The sequence below is a fragment of the Sminthopsis crassicaudata genome, chromosome 2, assembly GCF_048593235.1.
Source record: "Sminthopsis crassicaudata isolate SCR6 chromosome 2, ASM4859323v1, whole genome shotgun sequence".
NCBI lineage: Eukaryota > Metazoa > Chordata > Mammalia > Dasyuromorphia > Dasyuridae > Sminthopsis > Sminthopsis crassicaudata.
The window spans coordinates 166,448,305-166,475,680 of record NC_133618.1 but is presented as its reverse complement, the minus strand read 5'-3'; the positions used below and the strand labels follow the sequence as shown (position 1 = coordinate 166,475,680).

At 34.6% G+C, this 27,376-nt stretch overlaps 1 protein-coding gene across 10 annotated transcripts in view; it reads right to left on the bottom strand.

Moving 5' to 3' along the window:
* Positions 1-360: 360 nt before the first annotated feature.
* The window catches only part of TASP1 (taspase 1), a 249,334-nt gene continuing 222,318 nt past the window's right edge, over positions 361-27,376 (bottom strand). For 6 of the 10 annotated variants that reach the window (XM_074287839.1, XM_074287845.1, XM_074287841.1 and 3 more), the window contains 2 exons: positions 23,448-23,488; positions 361-1,363 (listed from right to left, as the gene is read on the bottom strand). In XM_074287839.1, coding sequence (XP_074143940.1) covers positions 1,276-1,363; positions 23,448-23,488 — 129 coding nt within the window. In that variant the 3' untranslated portion in view covers positions 361-1,275. The remainder of the gene's footprint in view (positions 1,364-23,447; positions 23,489-27,376) is intronic. The other 4 variants (XM_074287843.1, XM_074287847.1, XM_074287844.1 and 1 more) reach the window with 1 other exon arrangement.

The window sequence follows — 27,376 nt, the reverse complement described above, 5'->3', positions numbered from 1 at the left end:
TGTCTCATTGTACAAATCTCCCTTTAGCATCTTTTCATCTTCTGAGAAGTACCAATTGAAATAATCTCCTTTGAGATGGCAATACAACTTTTACATGTGTGCTTCTTACCTCACCTAAAAATTGATCTTACATGGCATGATCACTTAAAAAAAAAAACCATGAAATTACAATTACTTGTGCAATCAGCATAAATTCAGATATGACTTTAAAAAGGGTAAGAGCAACACATGACTTTATAGATATAGTGGAATTCATGATTGGTCTTTAGAAAAAGTCACTTTTCTAGGAAAGTTCAAAATAAACTTTCAGCCTTGACCCAAAGAGGTTAAGTTATAAAATGAAGACACTTATACACTATAGACAGTAATAGGTTTGTTTTATTTTTGCACCTTTATCTTAAAAATATATTTAAACAAGAAACAAAGATAATATTGAATCTCTCCATAAACTTTGCTGTAATATTTACAGTTACATTGCAAATAATATTCCATTATACACAAACTAAAGACTGTGCATTACTGTTCTCTATATTTAGGTAATTTCATAATATAGTACATAGAGCTTGAAGCTATGCAACATTTAAGCTTATAAAAGCTTGAGGAAAGAGGTACAACCTTTATCATAAGACTAGTTTTAAAAAGGTCTGGCCTTAATTCTTGGCTAGATTGTTTCACTGAAACCATTTTTTTGTTAAAGAAAAATGCCCTGTATTAGGGATGAGAATAAGGGTTTAAGTCACTCATGGATTCACTTAAACCATTAAAAAATAAAGAACAATTATTATAATGAATGTAGCACAACCACTGTTCAATTATATAAACAACTAGCTATGAATTCTGTTCATCTCAAACTTAACAGGAAAGACAGTTGCTATAGTTTTAATAAATCAAAATGTTTTTCCTGCAAATTTAGCTCATTTTTGTAAACATTGTATAAATTTTATGATGTTAATTTAATCATACCTGGTTTTTATTTGCACGATGAGGAAAAGGAGATTCTATTCATTGAGGGAAATACACACACAAACACACATACACATACACACACACAATCCCAGACATCCACACCTGTTCATATAGTCATACCCTTATACTATCACACACCCACACATCACTAAGAGTAGAGACTACAGCAGCACTTGTGTCTCAAGTTATGGTGCACGTGGTTGCAATAAGAATGATAAAATGAGAACAAAATACCCAATATCTGTTAAAAATCAGCTCAGGCCCCTAAGTGTCATTTAAACACTTCATGCTGAGCCAGAGGGGTTCAGTTCAATGAACTCTCCAGGCGGCAAACTCCTCCTTCAATTGCCACTGACTGTCCTGCCACAGCACCAGGAGGAAGTCTTGAAATGTGAGTCTGTGAAAAAAAAATAATAATAATAATGGTGAGAGTATTAGTAGTGCTTCATTCACAACAACAAGAAAGAAAAGAAAAGAAAAGAAAAAAAAGAACTTGATTTGGCCATGATTTCATAACTTCATCTCTTTTATTCCCTGATACGTCAGCACATCAATAAGCAAAAATAACTAATTTCAATGATCACTGCACTGGGATGCTGCAAGGTACTGAAATGCATTATGGATCACCAAAATAAGATTAAATGATGTTCTATAAAGTTGTGGAGGGTCCTATATGAAGGTTCAACATTACTTCACAAGCATTGATTAGTAGGAAGACAAGGGTGGTAAGTGAAACAGCAACATGATCATGGAGAAGTATACAAAACGAAGGATGAATCAACAGGGGAACAGACTAGAAAGGGCAAGTATCCTGGTGGACAGTAAGTACTTGGGTGATGACAGGTATATTAATAAAAAGTGGATAACAAGAGATATTTCAGAAATAAAGCCATTAGAATTTAACAACTGGTTGGTTTTTTAGTCAGATTCTGGGAAAAAGACAGGGAAAAGTTTCTACTGACATCACATAGACAACAGCCATCAATCTCTCAGGTCATAATACCTTCAGCCTACAATCCCATATGTATGATCTTTTTTATAATTCCCTGAAGCAAAAAAACCAAAGACCTGTCAACATTTAAAATTTATAGCTACACAATGGCTAGCATTATTAGGAGATTAAAATATATACAAGAAGCGAAGTGTGTAATATTAAAGATCACAAAATATGAAAGTTTGGAACACTATGATTTAAGTCCTGGGCTACAATTGTGGCAGTAACTTGGGGATTCCAAACACAAATGCCACTCAAAATTAAATTCAAGAAACTTTTTTTTAAAGGTAGTAAAGATTTGTGATTTCATCAGCATATGTAACTCCTGATGAGGAAACACTTTCCATCACTGCAGATCTGCAAGTTCTTCAATTTACAATTTTCAAATTGCTTGGGACACTGAAAAGATGTGCTCTGCTCAGGGTCAGCATATTTTCTAGACATATTTCCCAAGGATCTACCATGATAGGATTTGGAGATACAAAGATGAAAATAAAATAACCCCACCCTTATTTTTTACTGGACAGTTATAATATGCAAACCTATAAGAAAATACAAAGTATATATCAAATAATTAATTCAAAGTAGTTTTAGGAGTGAAAGAGCATTAAAAATGGGGAGAGGGAAAATTGTTTAAACCCACTATTTGCTATGGCTCCTTTGGTTTCTATTCTATTCTTTATCTGTGAAAATATAAAACACTAATTTCATTTTGAAAGTCACCTCTAGGCAAATAATTTTCATATCTATTATCCACCCCAGCCTTTCCTTTCTTCTTCTGTCACATATGCCCAACTACCATTATGTTATCTCCACCTGAATGGCTCCCCAAAATCTTACCTAAAAACTATAAAACTGAACATCGTGGTCAAAAAAAGACACAAGCTACAGGAAGAAAAGCATAGGACCCAGTGTCTAGTAAAGTGGTAAGTTTAAGGTAGTCTACCTTGTTGAGACACCTGGCATACTATAAACAGCTTTGAATGCCACATTTTAGGAAGGTTACTGATAAGATTGAAAGCATACAAAAGAGGATAATTAGGATGGTGAAGTAAGGATCAGTTGAAGAAAATGAGGAAGCTTAAGCTAGAGAAGAGAAGACTTGGGAAGATAGAAGAAAAATTTCAAGAACTTAAAGGGTTGTCACTTGGAAAAGAGATCAGATTTCTTCTGTCTCAGAGGGAAGTTCTAAGAAGCAAAATTAGGCTTGATGTAAAGGGACATTTCCTAATAATTAGTGCTACTTAAAAGTGGAATGTGTTGCTATTAAGTAGTTTTAGGAAATACTCACTGAAAGTCTTTGTGAACAGGATCTATTATTTATTTGTTGAATAGGATATAAAAAAAAAATTCTTATTCAAATATAAGTTGGATTCAATGATCAAGAGGTTCCTTCTAACTCTGTGATTTTGTGAACTCCCTGTCTTCCCTCCTATTTCTCTCTCTAAATTGAGAATACACTAATTCAGCAAGCATTCTAGGACTATAACTTTGAAGTTATCGTTGACCCTCTTATTACATACAAATTGTCACATTCAATCATTATTTGCACAACACATCTTATATCCATCTAGTTCTTTTCTCTTCTCACTATAACTATCCTAGTTTATGCCCTTAAATTCTTCGTTTTAGGGCAACTGTAAGAGCCTCCTAAGTAATCATCCTATTAAGATCTAACGATGAAGGAAGATCCCTAGGTGGTGGTAGAGGAATGAGTTTATCCACTGTTGCTATCAATCAATGGATTCATGGCACCCAGTTAGCCCAAGGTGGGTAAATCCTAGCCCAAGTATCCTAGTTAATGCCTAAGGAAGGTGACCACAAAGGACTCCCCAGATGAGTCAGAAAAGAAAAAAAAAAAAAAAAAAAAAAAAAGCCTGATTCTTTGGATATTGTTGGGAAAGATCATGCTGACAGCAAACAGAGAATAATGCATCAGTCATGTTTTAATAAGGCACAGAGAAAACAGAGGTAGATGGTTCTGCAATAGAGTGGAAATAGGGCAGAAAAGAGAAGAAGAAAGGAGAGAGGAATGTAGAATACCTTAGGTAACTGAAAACTGAAGTAGGGAGCACTCCAGTAGCATAGACCTGTGGCAATTTTAAGAATTCATGGGTCCCATTCTTATAGGATTAAGGTATAATTGATGGCCTATTTATTTATGCTATCTTGGTGTTTACTCATTAACATATTAATATCATCTCAAAGTTATCAATGCTAGCTTATACTTCCTTAATTAGCATAATTTCTCTTTTTTTACTGTTCATATCTACGGCTTCTCTATAGTTTGTAGATCAAGGAGCCATTATTGGGGTCCAAATGCCTTCTCCTCATTTAACACATTATTTCTGGATATGATCTTAATTTGGGAGGCAGTTTTGCTGCTATGTTCCTCTTTACATTTATCATTATCTTACACTGACTTGTATACTGACTTATATACTTGTTTACTATAGTATATGTTTAGATGGCAGGGAGATCATTATAAGACAGAATTTCAGCACAACAGTTTTATTGTTTAGCCAGACACAGTGCTAGAGATATAAAGCTAAAAACAAGTAGTCTCTGCCATTTAAGAAGACTACATTTCCCATTTTGCTTTCTACATAATCTTCATGGTATATAACTCTGATCACCTCATTGATATATTCAGAAACCTTGCATGATTATCCCATTCACTGCTTAGGAAAATAGAAACTTCAGAAGATGGTCCATAAGATACTCTTCAATTTGGTTGTCTAATCATAGTTCAAACTATTAAATCTTCACAAGTTAAAATTAGTAATATTAATAAATATGGCATTTGCATAGTATTTTAAAGTTTTACAAAATACTTTACATATACTATTTCTTTTGATCTTCACATTAATCTTATAAAAGAAGTACTATATTCATTTTATAGATTAAAGAACTGAGGCATAAAGAAGTAAAATGATTTATTCAGTGTCACAGTGTCACTGAGTTTAGATATGAATTCAGTCTTCCTCATTCCAAACCTAGGACTCTCTACTATGCCATCTAACTTCCAGCCCAAATCAATCCTTCTCCATTTCCTATCTATGCCCTTTTTAACCTTACCCTCTTCTCTATCTATGATTTTCTTAATACCTGTAAATGACTGGAATCTACATCCCCCTTATCCTTCTTTAGATCTCTGGTTGAAGTATCCTCTTTTTCTTGATAAGACCAAACTTAACTGGCATCATCTTTATGAAATCTTCCTTGTTCCCTGCAAATGAAAGTCATTACATTCTCCTGAAGTTTTGAATGAAAAGGAGATAGTGTTTTTAACTTACTTTTCTTTCTTACTTTTCTTTTTAAATGATGATCATTTGAATATTTGTTATTCTCCTCCCATTACACAAAACCTTAAGATACTATCTGTATTCTTAATTCTCTCTCTCTCTCTCTGATTCTTCCTTGTAAATACTTAACAAATGTTGAATTGCTGAAAACTATGTCTCAGAGTACTGATAAGAAGAGGAGGCAATGCTTGCACTCTACTAGGAAAAGGTGCAGAAAGCTATTTCCAAACCTGAGTGAATACAGAATGAAAAAATATACAATCATTTGTGCAATGTCATACAATTCCATTATTAGCCAGCAAATGTAATAATGAATTTCAAAAATATCAAGTTTTACTTGAAAGTCTGACAAGACCCTGAACCTAATTACAGATTTAAGGCTGGAAGAGACCTAAGAGGCAAATCCTTATACTCCTTTATTGCCCCTTATTTTACAGATGAGGAAAAGGACATCAGAGAACTTAAATGATTTGCTCAAAATGACCTATGTAATAAGTCATAGAGGCAGAATTAGAACTCAGATTCCATAGTTACAAAATCAGTTGTTGTTCTATCCTACCGGAGAAGATGTTCTAATGAAATGAAAAACAACTACATCATTAAAGACACCCTAAGCTCCTTATCTCTAAAACACAGGGGGTAGTGTACATGACTTCTGAGCTCTCCTTGAAGCTCTGAATCTGTGACCCTATGTCAGCTCTTATGATTTTATTTAGCTTTTCTGAACCACTTTAAAAAACAAATACTATTTTCCTTCTATCCTGTTAATAGAAATACCAACCCAAAAGTATAATTCTGAATTTATGCTGACAAATCAAATATGACAAATTGAGGAAATTACTCCATATTATAATAATTTTATTTGTAATTCCTACATCCATTTCAAAACATATATAATGCCATGTCAAAAACAATAACAAATGACAAGTCATGATGAGGCAAATCCTTTTAACAAAGTAGAGTACTAAACAATATAATACAGGCTCGTTAAAGGTAAAAATCTTTATATGTTATTTGCACATCCAAATAATCCTAAAATGAATAATTCGTCTTCCTAATGTCTGATGAAAAGAGTATGTTGTTTTTAGGAGCAGAACAACTTTTTATGACTTCTCACTATGTCTTGTACTACCTTTAAGTCAACAAAGAAAGCTTTCCTTCTGTCCTTAACAAGAGACTTGAAAGAACCAGGTTATGTTTAATTTTACAGATCCTTTATAAGTTCCTATATACACACTAAAGGGCTGCTAGCATAAATAAGAAATGATACATGCCTTCTATAAGTTTGCAGTCTACACAGGATTTTAAAAGATAAGTTGTGAATAGCAAAAATAAATTTCAAAAACCTCATATCTAATACAAATATGAGCCCTTTCCTTGTCAAAATCATCTATTTGTTGTTGTTGTTCTGACATTTATAATGACAAAGAATTTTTACAAGACTCATTTCACTCTATAGAATGCCTTTCTCAATTCAGCCAAAATGAACATTTATAAGTGTTCCACATTAGCCCATGGTATGATTGAAAAAAGTGCCTAAGGCTCCACAAATATACTAGCACCAGTAAACAAAATATAAACGTGAGGCATTCTGCACGAAAATCATTTTCCTGTATCTTCACAGGACTGTGGATCTGGAATGGATTTTTAGAGAACAAAGAATTTGATGTCTTTCCATATGAGGAAATGATTAAGGTCATTCATTCTAGTTCAAATTCTTAGTTACTGGTTAGCACACAAACCCATGTTTGCTAACTTTTAGTCCTCTAGTTCCCTTTCTTCCACATACACTATTTTCCCACATATGCCACATTGCCTCCTTTAGTAAGTACCCATTTTCAAATTTCTCTGGTGAGAACTAGCCTTATATTACATCCATATTCATTAGGTTCTTCTTAGGTGATCAGTACTGGCAAGTGGGTATGTGTATATATGTGTATGTATGTATGTATAGACTACACGTGCAGTCTTATACATACATATGTGCTACAAAACCAGTTTATTTCTCTTTTATGTTTTGCATTTGGTTCAACATAAAGGAGTCAGGTCCTTTAAGAAAGCTACAGAATTTAAAACAATTTTAGAGATGTGGTCATTACTAGTAGTAAGCTATTAAAGGAAGTAATTCAATATTATATAAAAATTAAGTTGAATTCAGTTCCAAAGAAAATAAATAGAAGAAAGTTTGAGGAACTTTCCTCCCATAGCCTCAAAAAAAAGTTAAAATGCATAAGCAAACAGAAAAAAAATTCAAATTATTCATAAGGGCCTTTATATTATTAAAAGTATTAAGCCATTATGTAGCACGTGCTCTCTCTCTCTCTCTCTCTCTCTCTCTCTCTCTCTCTCTCTCTCTCTCTCTCTCTCTCTCTCCCCCTCCCTCCCTCCCTTCCTCCCTTCCTTCCTCTCCCTCTCCCTCTCCCTCTCCCTCTCCCTTTCCCTCTCTCTCTTTCTCTCTCTTTTACAATGTGTGAAGAAAGGAAGCAGAAACTTAGCGCAACTAATATGCTGTTGGCAGAATTCTAAATTGGTCCAATCATTCTAAGAAACAATTTGCAATTATGTCAGAAAAGTCATAAAACTGTTCATAGCCTCTGATTCAGAGTTCCCACTGTACAGCAGGGCACGAACACCAAAAAAGTCAAGGAAAGAAAGGATCAAAATATTGATAGCCATACTTATGTGGTATCAAAAATCTGAAAATAATTGAGTGCTTATTAGATGTAAATGAGGAAACAAATTATGATATGTGAATGGAACAGAATATTATTATATACAAATACTCATATGAACTGACACAAAGTAGACAAAACAAAAGCAATATATGATAGCCATATGAAAAAAATACTCTAGCTCACTACTGATTGAGAAATGCAAATTAAAACAATTCTATTATATTGGTTAATGGGCCAGAAAAGAGAAATGACAAATGTTGGAGGAAACATGGAGAAAATGAGACAATAAATTGTTGGTAGAACCATGAACTGATTGAACTACTCTGTGGAGCGATTTGGAACTATATATGCAAAGGGCTATAAAATCATACATTACCCTTGGACCTTACAGTACCACTACTAGGCATGTATCTCAAAGAGATTTTAAAAAGATAAGGATCTAAATGTAGAAAATATAACAGCTCTTTTCTCAGGGCTATCAATTAGAAATATCCATCAATTGGGGAATGGCTGAATAAATTGTGATATGTGATTATGATGGAATATTATTGTTCTATAAGAAATAATGAACAGGATTCTCTCAGAAAAATCTGGGAAGTCCTCCATGAGCTCATGCAAAGTAAAATGTACTGGGTACAAAATAATAGCAACATTGTAGGATAATCAGCTCTGAATAACTTTATTCTCAGCAATATAAAAATCTAAGACTACTCTGAAGGACTTAACCATGAAAAATGCTATCCATACTTAGAGAAAGAAGTGACTGTATCTGAATACATACAGACTGAAGCATATTTTTCTTTCTAACTTTATTTTTCTTGAAGTTTTCTTTTTTTTTGAGAGATCTTTGTTTTTCTTCACAGTATGACTTTTATGGAAATGTTTTGCTTAACTTTACATGTACCTTCTCAATGTGGGTGGGGAAGGGAGCGAGAAAAATGGACAAAATGTGGAACTCAAAGTTTTAACAACAAATGTTTAAAAAAATTGTTTTACATTTAACTGGAAAAAATAAAATATTAAATAAACAGGGAAAAAAAGAACATATATCACTGTCATAATGCAAATGGAAAGAATTGTAAGCTGAGTGTTGAATAATTTTAATAAACAATCTTGACCTTGGAAAAGAGTTAAGGAAGCACCAGGCAAAAGAGTACTTAATTTAGAGTTATCTTGGATTGAATTACAGTTCTATTTTTCAAAAAAGTCAATAAGTATTTGTCTATTAAATGCCTGCTATGTGCTAGGCACTCTTCTAAGTACCTTTCAAGGAGTTCAAAGTTTAATTGGGGGGGGGGGGGGAAGAGAGAGAAGGAGGGGTAACAACATGCACTAATATATTCATATACAAATAAGATATATATACAGGATAAATTGGAAGTAACTAACTACTTTGTGATTGTGAGAAAAATCATTTAACATCTCTGTGACTTAGTTTATTCATCAGCAAAATAAGATCTTTAGATAACTCCTGAAGTCTCTTCCAATTTTAAATTAATATACTATCATCTTTTTTGGAGAGGCATAGAAGACATGTTTGTTTTTAAAATTATAAGCCTATTTTGGTGCAGAATGTGAATATCCTAAAATGGCTGTGATATAAATCCAAAAGGCCTCAGTAAAACTTATTTTTTATTTCAAAAAGAAGGAAGGGGGGCGGAGCCAAGATGGCGGAAAAGATACACTCGAATTTGTAAGCTCTCTTCTTCCCTCATTACTAATTAGTTAAATCAGCCTCAAAAATAACGCTGGACTGATAGAAACCACAAGGATTGGCAGCACAAGGTACCAGCTGAAGAGAATCCGGAGTTTCAACAGAAAAGGTCAGTTCCAAGGGGAGGAAGAAAAAAGGCCAGCCCAGACAGGGTGAGGTGCTAGCACATTGTGCCAATTGAGCTAGGGAGAACTCTGGGATCAGAGAAGCCATTGAGATAGAGGAATCTGGCACAGGCTGTTAGCTCTTCTCTGCTTATAAAACACCAGTCCAGAAGAGAAATCAAGCCACTTTAAAATATAAAGCCAGATACTAGAACCACCCCAATCCAGAAGTGACCTAACAGATCTCAGCACGGCTGTGCAGCCGACTTCTGCTGTCCGGGCTTCACCTTGGGGTAGTTAAGAGCCTGAACAGCTGGGACCCAGCCTGAGGCAATATCTAATCCACATAGTGCTGGGCTTGGCTGGAGGCTGTGGAACTCAGCCGTGGAAGTCCCAGAGAAGCAGAACCTTTGAAATAGGGACCGCAGTTTCCGGGCAGACACTTTCAGTTTGAGCGCAGGGGCTTTTCACATCAGCTGCTGATATCCTCGCCCCACGGGACGCATTGGCTGGGCTTTGTGTCACCTTTACTGGTCAGTCTTAAACCTCAGGGAAGTTGCTAGGACACAGAGCGGGGTCCTTCACTGGGCAACCCTCACAGCACAGCCATACTAATCACCCCTGAGGCACTTCCAGGGAGGGGGAGGGGAGAGCTCTCCCAGAGCTCTTTCTTAGATCAGGCACAGGAGCCACTGCATCCATCCAGTCTGGGAGGAAGCTGGTAAAGAAATAAATAAATAAACTTCTTACCCCAAGGACAGACCCCAAAAGATTTTTAACCATGAGTAAAAAGCTGAAGAGAACCATTGATTCCTTCTACACAGAGAAAGAGCGGGTATCCAACCCCGAGGAAGTTAACAGCAGAGACTCAGCAGATAACACTCTAAAGGGGAATGATACCTGCCCCCCATCACATAACTCTCTCCTAGAAGAGACTATTAAAAAAGTTAAGAGAGTTTGAAGAAAAATGGGGAAAGGAAAGAGAAGCTATGATAGAGAATAACAACGTTCTGAAATTTGAGTTGGAAAAAATAAAGAATTCACAGGAGATGCAGGGAAACAAAATTTGTGAATTAGAAAAGGTTAAAAAATCACAGGAAAGTAGGATTTCTGAATTGGAAAAGATAAAAAAAGTCTCAAGAAAGTAGGATTTCTGAATTCAAAAAGAAGGAAGGAAGGAAGGAAGGAAGGAAGGGAGGGAGGGAAGAAGGAAGGAAGGAAGGAAGGAAGGAAGGAAGGAAGGAAGGAAGGAAGGAAGGAAGGAAGGAAGGAAGGAAGGAAGGAAGGAAGGAAGGAAGGAAGGAAGGAAGGGAGGGAGGGAGGGAGGGAGGGAGGGAGGGAGGGAGGGAGGGAGGGAGGGAGGGAGGGAGGAAGGAAGGAAGGAAGGAAGGAAGGAAGGAAGGAAGGAAGGAAGGAAGGAAGGAAGGAAGGAAGGAAGGAAGGAAGGAAGGAAGGAAGGAAGGAGGGAAAAATTCTGCTTTGGAAAGGAAAAAGTTATCCTTTTTATTGACCATGGGAATTCATATAGGAAATGGTACAATGTCAGCATCTAGCACAGCATATATGTTTTGTTTCTGTTGTTTTTGGCTGAGGCAATTGGAGTTAAGTGACTTGCCCTGGGTCACACAGCTAAGAAATGTTAAGTGTCTGAGGCCAGATTTGGACTCAGGTCTTCCTAACTTCAGGGACAGTGCTCTATCCACTGTGCCATCTATGTATTCTTATGTGTAATAAGAAGCAACTAATAAATACTTGTTGAATCAAATAGACCTACTTTGGAGGGGACAAAAAAAAAAAATAGCCAAACCTAACCAAGCAGGTTGATACTTAACAAGATAGCTTTTGGAAAAAGCTTTTGATTCCAAGATAAAGTTCAAGATAAAGAGATAAAAGCTAAGAATTAGTGAGAAAAGCACCAAACTTCACTCAGAGTAATCTTGAAAATAAATGAATACTGAAAATAGTAGTTTTCAAAGAGATAATTACTTAAACTCTTTTTAGCAAAGAGATGTTTTGTGTTTTTAAATAAGGTATGAAAAATTCACAATAAATCTGCAGGGAGGTCTAGAGGAAAGAGGTATATTTAACTCAGGCAAAGTCACTACTTGTTAAGTTTGGTCTACAGGAGTAAGGCACTATTATAAACTAGTTAGAGAATATCTAAGTAGGGGTTCAGTGTTGTGGTTATTTTTGTGTTGAGGGAAACATAAATGTTTTTTAAAGACTGAATTTGTAAACCTAAAAGTATAATGATTGTGTCACATGACTAAAGGGTCTAGAGAGTAATACAGAGGCATATTATTCCATCCAGGAAGGTAGGCAATTAGAACCTCTGCAAAGAAGTAATTGCTAAGATTCTGCCAGTTCAACAAGGCCACAGGGAGTCTTTGCATGAACCAAAGGCACAAGGGAATGAAGGTAAGTGGTCATTTCTAGAGGCTACAGAGCAAAGTAGAGCTACATTCACATATAATCTAACATCACTTTCACTGCTTTAGAGTCATTATGAAATAGATGAATAAGTAGCAGTAATGACATATGTATAACACACATATCGAGAACTGGAGATGGTGGAGTGAGACTATTTTTAAATGGAACTCTCAAAATTGATTACATCATGTGAAATGAATTAAAGATGAACATTACAGAAGATCTTGAATCTCCTTTGTTCAAGGATTATCTGCCATTCCATATATAAATACATAAATATTATACTATACTTGGGAATGAGGAGATATAGTCATTGGTGAACATGTACCTTAAGTTCAAAGCTGAGAAACCCAGTGAGACAAATGAAGGTGGAAGGAGCCATATTATAGTCAGGCCTTCTTAGGCTAATATTCCTTTTTTCCTTGAGTATGCCAACATTTAAAGAAGAATAGCAGTAACCTATCCAGGCATTTGCTTTAAATAATTTTCTGGGCAACACATTTAAAGTAATTTTTAAAAATTTCCATGTAATATATACAACATGAAATCTCAACAATTAAAAACAAACCAGCAACCCTTGACTGTGCCAGTTTATGGTGTAATCTTGTTAAGGCTGACTATGTTACTGCCCTAATCACAAGCTCCTTAGACATCCCTTTAAGACCTTCCACAACCTAGTTTCTACCTACTTTTCACCTTTCTGGCTTTATCTCATACTATCTTCTTTTACAAACTTTACATTCCAGCCACTCTGGAATTCCTATTCCCCTGACTTTGAATTTTCCTTTTCTGCCTCTGTGAATTCTAACAAAACATTCATTATGCCTGGAATGCATTCCTTTTCATCTCTCTTTTTAGAAACCTAATCATCTTTCAAAGCCAAACCTAGATGTCACCTATTCCTAGAAGTATCTGATCTCATCACTGAAATGTTACTATTCTTCTTCCCTCTCTCTCTCCCTCCCTCCCTCCATCACTCTTTCCCTCCCTCTATCCTTTTCCCTTCACCCTCTCTCTCCTCTCCCACTTTCTCCTCCACTATCCCTATCCCTCCCTTGAATCACATTTCTTTGTATTTAAATTGTATGTTCTTTGCCCTTCCCCATCTCCAGTAGAATCTAAATTCCCTGAAGATGGAATCTATTTTGTTTTTGGCCTCAACACCAAATCCAATGCCTTTCATGTTATAGGCATTCAATCAAAATTTTTGTTGTTGAAACTGAATGATGCAAGACTCAACAATTAAATTCCTCAATACCATTTTTTCACCTCCTGCCACTACTCTCCTCACATATTTATTAAGCATTTTAGAGAAAAATAGAATGTAAACTGTTTTAGGATAGAACAGCATATAGTAATGCTTTGAAAAAATACTATTATTTGCAAAATTTAAAAATAAAGCATACTGTAAACAAAGGAAAAAAGAAGTGGTTTTTAGCTAATCATTCATAGTATTTTATTAAAACTTAATACGTTGAGAGAAAAATCTATCTAAACTCCTACAAACCAAGACTTTAGAATTTTCCAGCATAGACAATGTCAATTATCAATTATAATTATGAGTAAAATTTTGATTGTCTAAAATTCTTGGAATGGTCTATTTCAGTTTTCTTAATTTTGAGCTAATTAGGAGTTAAATAAAAAGACCTTCTGGTTGCCAACTAAGATACTGAATTTTTTTCTGAATTATATTAGGTTGTACTTCTACCATAAATGGTATACCTATTTTATGACACTTTACTGATTATAAGTCACTATTGTTATGACAATCCTAAAAGTTCGATGCTATAGGTATTATTAAGTCCACTTGAGAGGTAATATGGTTTGATGCAAAGAAAGGTTAAATATAATAATTGAAAAGAGTATTGAACTTGAGTTCAATTAACTTGGATTTGAATTCTTTAGCAAGTCATATACTGTCAATGTCTTAGTTTACTCGTTTGTAAAATAGAGAAGAAATTATTTGCAGTTCTAAACTTTAACAATTTATGCTTAGGGATAGATTAAGAAGGTCCAGAAAGAATAAATGGAACCCAATGGAAAAAGCAATGGATTTACAACAATTGATTCTGTCATTTATGGAATGAGTTGGCATAAGTCATTATCTACCTCTATACCTCAGTTTCTTCTCTGTAGAACATAGCTCACAGTTTTGTTGTGGATAAAGCACTTCTTAATCTAGAATGTCATATGTCAATATGATTAATCACTATTATTCACAAAGTCTTGTGTGTAGTAAGTGATAAAGTGAGGCTCAAAACTAAGCCTTCTGACTTCAAATGCATTGTCTTTTCCATGTTTCAATGTTTCCCTGCCTTAAAATTGCTTGATTAAACTCATTCTTATTCCATGGATTAATTAAAGTAAAATGGTTAGAGACAGACAACTTAGAAGTTCTTTATTGAGCCTCAGGTATTCTCTTAATTTTTTTTTTTTTTTTTGATATTATGAAATCTCTAATACAAATTTCTTTTCTTTTTTTTTCCCCCCCTGAGGCTGGGGTTAAGTGACTTGCCCAGGGTCACACAGCTAGGAAGTGTTAAGTGTCTGAGACCAGATTTGAACTCCAGTCCTCCTGAATTCAAGACTGGTGCTCTATCCACTGCGTCACTTAGCTGCCCCCTTAATTTTTTTTTATTTTTTTTTTTTGTTTTCTTAAGATAAGAAGAACTGTAGAAATATTCTGGTATGTAAAGGTTCTATTCATTTAGGTTCCTGTTATTCAAAATTTTACTTTAATAGTACAATAATCATCAGAAGAGAAGTTAACAGGTTTTATGTTATTTCATTGGAAATGGGTGCAAGCAAATATAGGAAACCAATTTACTGCCCCAAGTGAAGAAAATTCTGTTTTCAAGTAATTTGGGTTAAGATAAGCAGTTCCTATAGCAAAGTTTTAAAACTCTCATTCCAAATTAGAGTATTCTGCCTTTTCAAGACTGCAACTGACAGGATAATCCAAACATATGTGGTATAGTCATGATAACTCGAAAGCATAAAAGTAAATTGTCAGTACTTACTACCTATCACACACAAAATTATTTGAAAGGAATGTAAATAAAGAAATGAACTCAATCATATCCAAATGTCTCGATTAGTTACTATTAAAGGTTGTTTTTTCTAACATATATATCTTTCTATATGTGTGTGTGGGGGGGGTGGGGTGTGGGTGTGTATTAGAATGGGCAGACCAAGGATAATTTTTTTAAAGCATAAGTCAGACATAAAAGATAAGGTTTTTTAATACTGGCACCTGAATTTAATGGTATTGAAAAAAAATAGTATTTGGAATATCTAATTAATGTTGTAAAAGGGTTGTAATATAGATAAATAATCTGGATTTCCAGATGCTAGAGTTTCCAGCCCCTAAAAATTCAGCAATCATGTAGCTACATACAAAGCAGCTTTAGCTTCTCTCAATATCCAATATGAAAGACAACTCAAAGTTCTACCATCAATAAAAATTATTCTATGACTACTTCCCATAAATAATTCAAATATTTGATGTCTATATTAGATTATTCTTCTTTAGAGATACCACATGCTTTTTAGGTAATACCAAATCCAACAAATAATTCCCTTTTACTATGTAGATAATAAATACTTTACACATCAGAGAAGTTTATAACTTTCATAAAGTTAGATGGTTGCTAGTGAGTCAGAATAAAAAATAGTTATTTCACAGTCCACTGCCATATCCATACAAATGATATTGCTGCATTGAAATTGCTTCATCTGCAATATACAGTAGTTTATACTGGCCTTAATTCTTCTGAGAATTATGACTACTTTAATAACTATAGAACAAGGAGATGATATATGATCACAATGTGGAGGCACTTTAATTGCCTTTGTTATCCCCATACCTTGACAAACAAGAGAAGGAAAAAAAAATGTTATTATATATTCACTTTGCACTTGGACTAAAACATGAGGTGCACTTTTCTCATGATATAATATAATTACATTTCCTGTGACTATGTTGCATACTGGTGTTATGGGCCAGAATTTGAAACAAGGTACTAATATTTATATAGTTAGTTCACACCTTTAAAGGAGTTCACACCTTGAGAGAGCATATATAAGGAGGAGATTCACAAGTCAGACCTACAAGCCCACTCTCTGGGAGGGGGAGTCAAGATTCATTCCAACTTCCACCTTTGTGCTGGCCGGAGACAGAGGGCAGATGAGAGGCTGAAGCTGGCTGGAGAGATTCGGAGGGAGCTCTTGGAACCAAGGAGAGAGACAGACCTCTAAGAAAGCTAATCACACCCAGGAAAAGAGACAAGACTTTAAAGGAGAAAATAAAGGATCTGGACTTTAACTCCTGGCTGCATTTGGTATTATTGAACTGAACTGAAACTAAGGCTGCCTGCTGTCAAAATTTTATATGCACAGAATATAAGATAACTTTATAACACTGAACTTACATATATAAAGTGTATACAATTATACACTTTATATAATTATATAATTGTATACAATTATACAATTAGACTCACACATATAGTAACTGATACAATACCCAAGAGATTATAGGGCATGCACAGAGTATATACAAGGGACAGCAGGAACTAATCATCATCAACAAATATTTAAGTGTTTACTATATTCCAGGTACTGTCCTAAGTGCTGAAGATACAAAGAAAAGCAAAAAAGCCCTGACCTCAAGGAATCCACATTCTGATAGAGGAATCAAGCAAACAACTATGTACAGAGAAGATATGTATAGGGGAATGAAAGGATAATCTATGAAGGAAAGCACTAGCAAAGGGAAAGAGAGGAAAAGGTGGCAACTGTGTGGGGTGAAGAGAAAGTTACATATATCAGAAATGTTGTGAAGGTGATGGTGACTAATGTAGCTACAATATTCTTAAACAAAGAGGTTTCAAATTTGCAATGATATAAAATTGTTTTGTTTTGTTTTTTTTTTTAAATGAAGTAGTTGGTACTTCTAGATAATGTGCTTTAAAAGGTCATGTATTTCTGCAGGCAACTGGGACCTGGAGAGTGTGAGAGAATGGAGCAAGATAGGGGATTTTGAAGCAAGTGGGGTGAAAAGGTAAGCAAAGGAGGATATATAGATCAGATTATGGGCTGCAAAGTCAATGATATGGTGGGGAAGGGGTACAACTGACGAGGTCCTGAATGGTGTGTTGGACAGAGAGAACTAAAGAACTGATCCCTGAGGCAAGCAGGGAGAAGACACTGATAGAGATCAGTTTAGCTTCATGGTCCCATTCTCTGGGGAGGTTTTCCAGTCTGAAATCCAAGTTATGTCAAATCACTGAGACCCAACCTCTGCAGGTATCTCAAGCAGTCTCACCTTGCCATGTCTTGTCAAAAATCCCAGTCATGTCTCTGAGGTTAAATTTTCTCTATAAAATCTACTTATGAGCCATCTCATGGCCACTGCCTTTCTTTGGATCAATTTGCCATGACACTCTGCCTCTTCGTGTCTTTCTCCTCCCCTATGCCACATGTTATCTCCTTTAACTCCATTATACTTCTCAACCCAACTTCTATTTATAGCTAATTAACTCTTTTGGAGTGCTAAGTCTCTTTCAGCATTTAGCATGCCAGCTAAGGACATGCCCTAACCTCATGGGGTGCTGCTCCTCTCTCTTCTCCTAGTTAATTATGAGTCTTACTGAGGAATATGTCTTTCAAATGGGAGAAGAAGAGGGGAGGGGAAGAAAGGAGAAAGGGGAAGGGAGGAAAGAGAGAAGGGAGGGAAGGAAGAAAACTTGAAGAGGAAGAGAATAAGGAAAGTATGCTTGATTGATAAAGAAAAAAGTAGAATTACATAATCAAACAAAAACAGGAACTAACAAGCAAAACCCCAAAGAGAAAAATGTGATAAATGAGAGAAGAAGGGATTGAGATGAAAGAGCACCATTGGGAATGAAGTCACCTTAAAAAAAGATTAAGGTAAAGTCATGTTTACAAGAAAAGGGGAAAATCATGATTTTAAAAAACCCAGTATTAGAGACAACAGATGAAGAAAAATGTAAATCTAACTCATAATTTTAATGAGAATAGATAAAACAATCCAATAAAGTGACATTGGATAAGAAAACAAAACTTTACAACCTTTAACTTAAAAAATTTTTAAAACACAGATATACACAAAGTTAAACTGAGGGGATACAAAAAAAAAAAAAAAAAATTACCAAGCATGAAGTGAATCCCAAAAAGGAATTGCAATTGTGCTCTCTGATTAACAAAAACAACATTCAAAATATAAAAGAGATAAGTTAGGAAACAATATTATATTAAAAGGAATCAGAAACAAATCAGAATAAGTAATAAAACTACATGCAAATGTACCCAAATTCACAAAGGAAATATTAGCTGATGTATAAGAAGACATAGATAGTAATAAAATAGTGACAGAAGATCACTATTAATTTTAGATAAAGCTAACCAAAAGATAAAAAAAAGGAAAATACAAAACCAAATCAATTCTTGGAAAAGCTAGAATAAAAAGATCTATCTTCTAAATGGGACAGCAAAAAAAAATAAATACATAGTTTTCAGCACCACGTAAAACTTATAAAAATTGACCAAGTATGAGGGAACCGAAATATTGCATACAAATGTTAGAAAGGCAGACCATTAAAAAAAAAACAACAACAAAAAAACTGGTTTTAGGATCACACACACACAAAAAGACACAGAATAAAGGAAGACTTAAAAATGAAATACTAGTATAGAGTGTGTCAAAGAACAAATCATTGAAATACTTAACTATTTAAAAGAAAAGTATAATAATGAAACCTGGGTTGCAGCTAAGATAGTTCTCAGGTTAAACAATCATATCCTTGCAAACATACATTTACAAAATAGAAAGAGAAAGGATAATAAATTGAATATGCTAGTAAATTAAAAAGTCAACAAATAAACAAAATTTAAAATAAGCACCAAAGAGAATATTAAAAAAAAACCCATAGAATGATAAAAATTAAAAGCTTCTTTAAAGACATAAAACTGCTATGTCTTTAGCTAATCTGATTTTTTTAAAAAAAGAAAAAAAGATATTAGTAAAAATAGCAAATGAACTAGGTGAAATAGAGCAAGCCAAGAGGAAACAAAAAAAGAATAATTAGAATAGATTTGTAAGTTATAAACTTACAAAACTGAAAATACAAAAGATATAGATGAATGCACTCAAAAATATAAAATGTTCAACCTATCAGAAGATCAGATAGAGATCTTAACCTAATCATAGAAAAGGAAATAGGTATAGGTATAAAATAATAACCAAAAACAAAAACAAACAAAAAAACCCCAACTAACCAAACAAACAAACCAAAACTCCAGATTCTGATGGATTAATTTCAAATGTTTAAATAACAGTATCCATATTAATCTCACATTACTCTCACCAATTAGTATCACAACTTACTCTCTAAAACTGAGAAAGATAGCATCATACCAGAATCCTTTTATGAGATAAATATAATCCTAATGTCTAAACTAGGAAACAGATAAAATAAAGAAAAACTATAGGCCAATATAATTAATGAATAATGATTCAGAATATCCTATCAAACAAACTATGGCAATTTATCTGAGAAATTTTTCATTATGATCAGGGATACGATAATGTTGTTCAATATTATGAGAACCATCAACATGATTAATCATATAAAAACAAAAATATCTAATTGGACCTAAACAAAATTGTTATCTACTAATTCAAAAAGTTATTTCTTTTGCCAAAGATAAATGGATCATTAAGTGTGTGTGTGTGTATGTATGTGTGTGTGTGTGATGTGCAAATGCATGTGTCATAGATTTATCTCTTGGAATATTCTGCTAAATTTCTAAAAATCTGATCTAAAGAAATGCATATTCCCTGATTCTCCAAAACTGAGCCAGATTTAAATGGATGGAGCAGAAAGTTAATTTGCTACATTTGGAAATAGTGATAGGTTTTTTTGTTTTGTTTTGTTTTGTTTTTTAAGGAACAAATGGATCATTTATTACCCAATTCCTGCAACTAGTCTACAAAATGACAAACGATTTGAGATGTATTCTGAGCACATTACCTATTAGTAGCATATAACCCACTATCTTGTAAAATGAATGCAATTTGTTGCTAGGAAGTAGGAACTCTTTATTTGCAAGGGATAATCTTATAAGTAGGTGACTAATTTGTTCAAAGGATATTCTTGGTCTAGGCAGTTGCCTTTAAATCTAGGTTATTGTCCCTGTAAATCTCTATGTGCTATCAACCAGGCACTATCATAAAATTGGAATCTATTTTATAGGATTCACAACAAACAGACCAATTAGGTGCTTTGCTCTCTCATGTTTAGTGGAACCCTGAAGCTTCTAAGACAATTGCCTAAGTGTTCCTAAAATAACAACCCCCTCCCTGACCAAAAAAAACCAAAAAAAACAAAAAAAACCTAACCCAGCTCAGAAGTGACTGATGGTTTACTTTTTGGGGGAGACAGTTTGTTTTAAATAAAATCATTCAGTGAAGTGATTTTTAGAGCGTATCTGTAGGCAAAACACAGAATTCATCAAAACACATCTTGTGGCAATAATGAGGTGGTGCCCTACTGAGCCACAAGATATTTTGAAGGCTCTGAACTATACTATTAGAATGAATTGTAGGTTTAAAGTCTGGCCCTAGAGACACAAATGTATTCCCTACCTCTCATCTTTCCCTGGGATTTCCTCTATTCTATTAGTTGATTTACATTTAGAAGTTAAATTTGACACAATGCCAATCATCTCTTATTCCTAGATTTTCTTTCCATTTCTTTTGATAATTTCTATTTCATGTACTATTTATACTATTAATCTTTCCCTTATGCCTGTGTCTTGTGCAAGTCAAGTCATAGTATGGCTTCAGAAATCTCATTAGGCTGCCTCTATTGAGTCTCTTTTAAACTGTGGTTTTTAATCCGTTAAGAATGCCGGAATCCTTTCCTGGTAGGAAATAAATAATGGTAGGTACTAATAATAAAGTTATATAATATCACACTGCAAGTCAAATTCAGATATATCTGCTTCTATAATACTAATATTACAACAACAAAAATTCTCATAAAACAAAATATATTTAGAATTAAATAGGATCTCTGGTTTATTCCTCTGTTAGCAGGTAAGACTATTTCCATTTTATAAATAATAACAGCATAGCTTATATTTACAAAGTACTTTTATCACAACAACCCTATGGAAATAACTGGTTCAAGTGTTATTCTTTTCATTTTAAAAATGAAGAAAGAAAAGTTAAATAGCTTATATAGATAGGGAGGGAGTGTAGTACTAAGTCTTGAACTCAACATATTAAATGGCTTAATAAATGCTTTCTGATCGACTATAAGCAGCAGTAAGAATGACATTATGGCAGACCACAAGGAAGATGAAGGAGAATAATACGCAATAAAACTGAAAAGGCAGATTGGAGCCAGGTTATAAGGGTCTTTAAATGCTAAAGAGAATTCATATTTAGTTCTAGTGATAAAAAAAAAAAAAAAAATCCACTAAAGTTTACTGAGCATGAGGGTGATGTGGTTTACACTTATACTTTAGGAAATTATTCTGAAAGTTATATGGAGGATGAAATGAAGCAAGAAGAAGGATAATTCAGGAAAAAAGTAATGTGGTTTAAATGAGGTAACTGAGAGAAAGGCATGGATGCAAGACGTTTTAAATGTAGAAGCAACCAGAATTGGCAATTGATTGAACATATGGGTGAATGGTAGTGAAGAGTCAGGGATGACACCAATATTAAGAACATGTGTGACTGGGAGGAGGTAGAGCCCTTATCCAAAATAAGGAAGTTGAGGAAGAGAGTAGATTTTGAAAAAATGATAAATTCTACTTTGAATATGTTAAGTTTGAAAGGCTTACAGGACATCCAACTTGAAATGCTTAATAACAAGTTGGTCAAACATGACTAACACCCAAGAAAAAGACAGGACTACAGATAGGGATCAAGGAATGTTTTGTATAGAGGTCAAAATTAAACCCATGGAAGACCAACAATAAAAATAACAACCATTTAATATTTATATCATGCTTTTATAAGGTGTGCAAAGCATTTTACAAACCTTATCTCATTTGATCCTCACAATGTCCTTACTATTATTACTCTAATTTTACAGATAAGAAAGCCAGTACTGAAACAGGTTACATGACATGCTCATATTAAAAAAAAAACAGTGATAGGATTTGATCTCAGAGTTTCCTTATTCTAAGTCTAGAGCTCTATCTACCAAGTCATTTAAGTCATGAAGTGAGAGGTTATAGAGAGAGAAGAGAAGAGGACCAAAGAGTAAAGAAGCATGATATAAGTGATGATCCAGCAAAGCAAGATGAGCAATGATCAGAAAAAGGAGAGAAAACCTAAGAGAAAGTACTGCCACCAAACCAAATCCTGGGAGAAATATATCCAGAATATGGTGTAGAGGACTCTTAAAAGAAATGGAATAGAGAGACTCAATTAAGGAATGAGTAAGAATCCTTCCTTTTTGTAATAAGAACCAAGTGATATCAGACAACATAAATTTGTAGGGGAACTCAGTCATTTTTATTTTGTGACTTCCTCCAGTTCTTTCAGCAACAGGAGAGATCTTTATGACCTCTAAATAACAAGTTGTGTTAAGTTAATTTAAAAAAACCCTTTTAGATAATAGTAAGTTGAATACTATTTGGCAGTGTCGTGGTATTAGAAATCTTGTATGTACTCAGAGAGATCAGTGCTCATCATCTATAGTCCTTGCTCAGTCCTTCATTTCACAAGGCCAGAGTAACTAATTTACTTATTTTTGCCTCTGTGACTTCATATATTAAAAATAAAATCTTTTCTGCCAGAAAAATGTTTACAAAAAGCTTTAAAGAGGTACTATATAAAATATAAATATTTGTTTTAAATTAATACACACAAGACTCAATAAGTATTAGAATCAAAAAATGTTATGAATTTACAGATCAACTACACCAACCCTCTCATTTTACAAAGATGAAACTCAGGTAGGTTAATATGACTTATCCAAACTTCCTCTGGGAGGAGAATGAGAATTTGATCTATTTATTCTTAGCTTGGTATTTTGTCTAATAAAATATTTTGCCTTCTTACTTCGGCAAATTTTCCTGTTCTTAGATTGCATGTAACAATGGCTCAGAGACATTTTACTTAAAGACATCTGTCATGATTTTTAAAGAAGTTTTTATGGCATCTAACAATGTCTGTGTTAACAAGAGAGAAGGTAGAGGAAACTCTTTGATTCTTACTTTTTTTTCTGTTTTCTCTGCCAAGAAGAATGATCTTTGGGCTGGAAAGGACAAAACAAAAATGGTTAACAGGGAGTAGATATCCTAGATAAGCAAGGAGACAGCAAGAGAGCACCAAATTATCCTTGAATTCAAGCCATTTGGGCTAGATGAATGACATCATTGGGTACAATTGGCTGATTCACTTTCAGAATCTCTGATTCTGCAAAATGAGAAAATGGACAGGACTGGAGAAGAGTAAATTTTCAAAAAAGGGAAGAGACTAGTCTACAAACTTGAGGCCAGTAAGTTAACTATAATTCCTGGAAAGTTTATTATCTGGGAACAGATTATTTAAAAAGTAATTAATGGACATCCACAAAAGAAACTACTGATTACAATCTTATTTTTGTTTTTTGATGGACCAACTAAATTGGTACATCATGGACATATGGTAGATTCAGCTCACTAGATTTTAGTAAAGTATTTGATAACGTTTCTAATAAAACTATTTAATTCAGACCTGGCTGATTGATCAGACTCAAAATACTTATTAATGGTTCAATGTTAACATGGCAGGAGGTCTATAGAGGAGTGCGCCACGAGTCTGTTCTTGACCCTGTAATTCTTACCATGTTAATAATCAATGAATTAAATGAAAACATAATAACAGGCTTTTCAAATTGCAATGACACAAAACTGGAAGTGATAATATGCTCTATGAAAGGATCAGAATCCCAAAAGCGCTTGCCAAATTACATCATCAGGCTGATTCTAATACTATAAAATTCAAAAAGGACAAATGTAAGGGCTTATACTTGGATTCAAAAAATCAACTTCACAGGGAAAAGGTGAGGGAAGCAAAATCAGGTGACAAGTTTTCAGAAAAATACCTGTGTTCTAGTGCCTGCAAATGCATTATGAGTCAGAAATAAGAGGTATCCACAAAAAATAACTAATGCTATTTTTTGGGTCTGTATTTAGAGGAAGAGCTTCCAAGAATAAAGAAATGATATGTCCATTGTACTCTGTAAAGATCAGACTATATCTGGAATACCACTGCATTCAATTATGGGCATCAAATTTAAGCTAGAGCATCCAAAGGAGGATGAACAAGATGTTAAAGGGCTTTGAGTCAATGCCATATGAGGAGTGGTTGAAGAAATGGAGATGTCTCCCTAGCCTAGGGAAAAACTTAAGGGAATATGATAGCTATGTTTAATTAAGAATTTGAAGGGCAGTTATGTGGAAGAGGGATTAGACCTCTGGGTAGGCCTTAGAGGAAAGAAGTGGGAACAATGGATGTAAGTTGTAACAAGTCAGATTTAGGCTTGATGACAGGAAAAAACTTCCTAGTAATTAGAGATATGCCAGAGCAGAAGGACCACTTTTGGAGGCAGTGAGTATCATTTCACATGAGATCTACAAACAGAAGCCAACAAGATATTTGTTGAATATGTAAGAGAATGATTCCTTTTTGAGCATAAACTAGATTAAATAATAGCTCTCAGCCAATCAATAAACATCAAGTAGGTACTTACTATATGGGGGGGGGGGCACTAAGCTAATCACTAGGGATATACAAAAGAGGTAAAAGATAGTCCTTATCCTCAAGAAGCTCACTGATTAATGGGGGAGAAAAAAAACAAACATACAAAAAAGCCACATACAGGATAAATAGGAAATAATTAAGAGGGAAGGCCCTACAGTTAAGAGGATTGGGAAAGCCTTCTGGTAAAAGACGAGGTTTTAGTGTGAAATAGAGGGAAGCCAGGAGAGTCAGTAGGTGGAGATGAAGAGGGAGACCATTCCAGTAAAGGGGGCAACCAGAGAAAATGCCTAGAGCTGAGAGAAGAAGTGTCTTGTTTGTGGCATGGCGCTGAGGTGCCACTAAATCAAAAAGCATAAGAAGGGGTGTAAGTTGCAAGATTTTAAAGGTAGGCAAGGAAGGAATTAGAATGCAAAAGAGAAGATTTTGCATTTGATCCTGGAGGCCATAGGAGTTACAGGAAGTTTACTGAATAGGGGGTCATGGTCAGGCCTGTGTTTTAAGAAAATAGCTTTGGCAACTGAATGAAAGATGGGTTAGAATAGGGAGAAACTTGAGGTGGGCAGATCCAACAGCAGACTACTGTAATAGCCCAGTCATGAATAATGATGGTCTATTCCAGGATACTGGCAGTATTAAAGGAGAAAGAGGAACATATCTGAAGGATGTTAGAGAGGTGAAACAAACAGGTCTTGTCAATAGATTGAATACAAAGGGTGAGAGACAGTAAGGAGGGGGGAAATACACCTGTGGCTGTGAACTCAAGGGACTGGAAGAATGATATTACCCTCTATAGTAAAAGGGAACAGAGGAGGTGGAGAGGATTTAAGGAGAAAGATGAGTTTAATTTTGAACATGTTAAGCTTAAAATGTCTCATGAACATCCAGTTTGGGATGTCTGAAAGAAAGTTCATGACATGAGGCTAGAGCAGGATAAAAGAAACTTGAGAATCATCAGCATAGAGAGGGTAATTAAATCCAAAGGAGCTGATGTAATCACCAAGAGAAGTAAAAAAGAAAGGAGAAGACCTAGAAAAAAGCCCTGTGGGAACCTTCCAGTTAGAGTCTGGACAAGTTTTAACAAAGGAACTTGAGCAGAAGTAGTCAAGTAGGTAGGAGGAAAGAGTGTTTTGAAAACCTAGAGAGAAAAGAGTATATCGGAGAAGAGAGTCATATAGGTCAAAAGCTACTGAGAAGCTATAGGAAGAATGAGGGTTGAAAAAATGATTTGGCAAAGAAGAGATCACTGGTAACTTTAGAAAAAGCAATTCAGTGGATTACTGAGATCAGAAACCAGACTGTAGGGGGTTAAGAAATGAGAGAAGCAGAAGTATCTATAGCAGATCTCCCTTAAAAGAATTTTAGCCACAACAGACCAAGAGAGTTAGGATGGTAGTTAATAGGGATGGAAGAATCAAGTGACAGTGCAGCATTAGGGGAAAAAAACAATAGCCAGGAAGAGAATGAAGATATGTGACAAGATAGGGATGAAAGAGGGGGAATCCATTGAAGGAGTCAGGGTGAATAGCTTTTAAGGATCCTTCCATCTTCAAAATTCTGTGATTGAGGGATTTTATCAGAGGGGTGGAGTGGGGGGGGTGTTCCTTATACCTGATAGATGTTGTTGCAGTTAGAAAAAAAGCTCGTGGAAATATAATTGTGGAGGACATTCATATGTCATGTTGCTTCAGAAATTAAGTATTAATTATTAAAATGATTCCTCTTTAAAACAAGTAAAGCCTCTGAATATTCTAAGTATTCTGATTATTTCAAATGTTTTACTTGAGTTAAACCACAAGTAACCTCTTTTCTGAATGGATTTGATGTTCAAGTATGATGATGGGTAGAAAGCAGATAGTGCTTAAAAGACAGCAAATGAATGAAGATAATTTTCTAATCCTACAGCCTTACTCATTTTGATATTAGAAAATAGTCTGAAAACTGTTTTGAAAACTAGTAATCATGTGTAGTCGTTAATTCAATAATTATGCTTTCATAGAAGTCAGGAAAGAGTAGCACCATGCCAAAAATTTATCCTTTTAAAAAGACTATTGTGCCTCACTCTGCCCTGCTCTCTTTTTTGAGTTTGGTTTCCCAACTATAACTTTGTCTTACTTGCAATACAACAAAATTCCAGTCTTTATGACAGAAGAGATGATTTTTTGATCAATAGAAACCAGCAGCCAAGGCATTTGTGGTTTTTCTCTGGAAAGCATTTGCAGCCACAGGCTCAAAGGAGGAAGAAAGGGAGAGGGATTAACTCTCTTCAAGGAAGGTCAAAAACATAATTTAAAAGTGAAGCAAGAGGAGCAGCTGTGTCTGTCAGCCCAATCAAGATTACCAGCTGGAGAATTTACCAGCAATATGAAAACAATATACACCAGATGTCAAACGATGCAAC